At 45.3% G+C, this 3,889-nt stretch overlaps 1 protein-coding gene across 1 annotated transcript in view; it reads right to left on the bottom strand.

Annotated features, from left to right (window-relative positions):
* Positions 1–1,824: 1,824 nt before the first annotated feature.
* Positions 1,825–3,889, bottom strand: part of T265_05606 (hypothetical protein) — a gene marked incomplete at both ends in the record, with an annotated part of 8,639 nt that continues 6,574 nt past the window's right edge. Inside the window, one exon of the mRNA XM_009170665.1 lies at positions 1,825–1,971. Coding sequence (XP_009168929.1) covers positions 1,825–1,971 — 147 coding nt within the window. The remainder of the gene's footprint in view (positions 1,972–3,889) is intronic.

Below are 3,889 nucleotides of genomic sequence, written 5' to 3'. Positions count from 1 at the left end.
AGTTGTCACCTTACTTGAAGCCGGAACTCATGCGAGGAACGCCATATACCGATCACTCTGTGTGTCATGGGGCGATAATCGAATGGCGGATGTTCTTGCCAGTATCTTCAAGCTCTCTATCGAGTCAACTATTTTGGTCCTGTGAAGAATCCATAAGGCCTCGACAAAAGGAATTCCTGACCCATTTGAGTGTGACTTTCGTGCGACAGCTCACCAGTTGAGATCAAACGGTGACTTCACTGAATTGTCAGTGATGCGTACATACACTGTTGTACCATGTGTTAAATCGAACATCTGCACTGGAGACAAGCGGTCGTTCATTCAACGTTCACGCAATTTCAGAGGACGTTGTCCAAAATGTGCCTCCAAGCAAAACAATCGTCTCCAGATTGCATGACTATAGACATTTTCCTCGAGGAAAAATGTGTCATGAGTGGGTCCGGAATGACGCGATGCAAAGCGAAACGCGTAAAGAATCCACCTTACCTACCTATTCGGTCCCTGTTGCGTTCACAAGATGGGTCACAATCAGTCGGTAACTGGATGTAAGATGGCAGCGTCTGAGAGCGAGCAACTCAGCAAGGTTAAATCGACTGTGAATTCACGCGTATCCTATCACCCAATGCCCTAATGCTCCCACTGATATTTTGATTTCTCTAAAGTCCACTCGCTCAGTGGATATTGCAACTATGATGCAGTTTGCTCAAGGAATGCGAATCGATATCCCTGTTTGGTACCCCGTCAGACTAGTCCACCGTGTTTGGGTCGCCCCAGCGATCAAAAAACGACTTATTTCGGCGTTTCATTGCCTAACAAAACTTACGCGTTTTTTCGAAATATTTGGACACACATTGCACAAATCGAAATGGGCGCCAGAAGGCAATAAAACCCAGTTCGAGATCTTTATACGTTATAAAATTTGCCTCGATTCCCCCTCCTGATTATCCACAAAACGTGTGATTGTGTCATCTCATCATCGAAAGTTTGCAGTTTGGTTAGCAACTATGGCTAAGAGTATTCCTGGCAGTTTCACTCGGGAGTGCTTAGTTTATTCAAACACCGGGGCTGTGCACTTGGGTACTTTCAGCTTCCCGTGTCTATGTTGATTTACTACTGACCTCCGTTAAATGTCTGACGACTTGTGAGTCGCACGTGAATCGCGTCAAACCGAGCGAGTGATTGCGTGATCTCGCTATTTAAGGCTTTCAAATTGTTAAGCATCCATACTTAGGAGACTTTCTGGCGGTTTCACTCAGGAGTGCTTCGTCTTTTCAAGCACCGGAGCTGTGCATTTTGGTACTTTCAGCTCCCTGTGTCTGTGTTAGTCCTCTACCGACCTCTAACGAAGGAAATTTTTGCTCATCACCCCTCCTACGTACGATCACATTTTCCACCATCTTCCGGAATAATTCATCTATCAAACTACAAAATATCGCTTCCTGTGGTTCTGTTGTTGTTGCGCAGACTACAAGAAGCACGCGACAATATGAGAAAAAATGACAGCCCATTTTGTTTAATACTGAGAGCAGTCATGGTAGGTCTGTATCCCACTGAGTTTTCATCCTGTACATTCCGCTTCGGGTGCGCGAGGTTTGTTCCAGACGGCATTGGATCTAGTCCTCAGGCCTGTGATTCATTTCTTAGGTTCCAGCTCATACAAGCGCGTGTGAGATTCTAGCCGACGTTTTCGTTTGTCAACGACATCCAGGATTTGTGTCACAGCTCCCGTAGACGGCACAAATTCTATGTGAATTACTTTCTACTCAGACCTCCCTTCGGTGGGTTATCATGACCGTGGTTTCTTGGGCTCCGCACGGTAAGGCATCATCTACCGAGATGATTTTCGGTAGTAGGATCCGTTACATCCAAGCGTATGAATGATTCTGCCTCTTTCTGGTATAAGCGGATATTCTCTGCATTGATCATGGATTCCTGTACCATAGCTTTTGTGCTAGGTGTATTGAGTTTTATCTGGAATGGTGCAAACATGGTGCACAGGACGTAACGTAGGACCGTCCAGATTTCAAGGCAAAGGAAGAAGTCAAATTCTTCGGTTCCTGGGTGGTGCGAATCGACAGATACGAGATCCTATTGTACTTTTGTAGGGATAACCTATCGAAAAGAAATTCGATGAATGTCTGAGTACGCCACCGCGGGGCTGTCCGGCAAATATAACGTTTGGATTGTTGAAATACGTGCTTCGTGTGGCAAACTGTACTCACCGAGTGCATGCGGACGTTGAAATTCAAAATGTAAACAATGCTATCAGATGGGACACACTTTCTGGATTTCAGAGAGATTTGTGGCAATTTAGGCTTACTGTCAGATTCTTGTGACGCACCCATTTTTGATCTCAAGTGATAGATTTGAACTTACCTTGTCGCTAGAACTGATTATCCTCTACGTGGACCTTCGTCCGGCCATTGACAAGCCCACGTTGTGTGCCTTATTCTAAATTGTAGCGGTTTGAAGCTTTCGTCTGGATAACTGCCAGATACGCTTTCTTGAGACGACGTGTGCCTTCTTGGGGCGTCCGATATTAGGGGCAGCCGAGGAACCATAGAATAAAATGAATCTTCACGATGAAAAAAGACAAATTTTCACTCTGCGGATGCAGATGGCAGCTGATGACGACTGTCACGCCACAATTAATTCATGATTTTTCAAGTATCCCGGAGCAACGGTTTAATCGCATGATGCCGAAAACATACTGTCAGGTTCGGCTCACTTCCTTAAAATAGAATTTTAGAGGGCGCATTTCCGAATCCCAGCTGCCACCGCCTCGTCCCTTTTTGACTAGAAGCAACATCCCAGCTTGGCTTGTGCGAGTACGGCACTCTTCCATTCACGGAAAAACGGACATTGAACTGAACTGGCCGACCAAGTTTGTGCCAAAATCGACATGATGGATGACTCCTACCTTATTTAACACTGACAGCAGTCATTGTACCTATGGATCTCACTGAGTTTTCGTACTGTACACTGCGATTCGGTTGCGTGAGGTTTACTCCAGATGGCATTGGATCTAGTCCTAAGTCTTGTGGTTTATTTCTTAGGTGCCAGGAGATTTCTTTGCACTCCAGACTAATCGCGAAGCAATAAGCCATTCCACACGGTCCTCTACATACCAATAGACATGATCTCAGTTGCTTGCTAAACGCCCCTGAGAGAATGAGACACAAGACGTCGACCCGTGAGCTACTTTTCTCAAAGCAGAGCAGTGCTCATCACTCCAAGTGGAATGATGTGCCCACCTGACAGAATGATCATTTCTCTTACTCTGGTAATTTTAAAATGTAGATAGCTTGGTTGCGTTTAATGACGCCTGATCAACTGGGCGTTGGGTATTTCACCGAGGTTAGCAGTTGGCTTGCGAAGCTTTCTCTCTCATTCATAGACTCTGAGCTGTGCTCATCGAATGGCAATAAAAAGTCTGCATGAGGACAGGTATGCTGGTGGCCTGAACCTTCTCTTCTGAGGGAGATGCATTTATTGTCGACACGAACCCCATGAAAATACTGTCAAACTGTGTTCGCCTTGTAACTTCAATGACAGCTTAAAACGTTATCACGAAAATGAGCATTTTTGCCGACCATGAAACCCGGTGAGTCCGTAAATCCGAAAGCAGGAAGGAACGAGAAATGTTAAACATGTCCACAGTTATTCCACTGACTGGTTCGCCTTTTCCTTGAAACAAGCTTGTCAGTAAAATTATCAGGCAGAATAATGAATCTTCGGACAGTTAGCATCAATGAACACTCGCTGATGCCCACCTGAACTGTTGGCCTTTGGCATAAACCTGAACTGTAAATGTGAAAACTTTCTTGTCCTCAACAATCACCCTTCTCCTGATCCCAACATCATTGCACTTGCTCAGTGAGCATCCAGC

This window comes from Opisthorchis viverrini (assembly GCF_000715545.1).
Source record: "Opisthorchis viverrini unplaced genomic scaffold opera_v5_109, whole genome shotgun sequence".
Taxonomy (NCBI): Eukaryota; Metazoa; Platyhelminthes; class Trematoda; order Opisthorchiida; family Opisthorchiidae; genus Opisthorchis; species Opisthorchis viverrini.
This window is presented reverse-complemented; position numbering and strand designations above follow the sequence as displayed.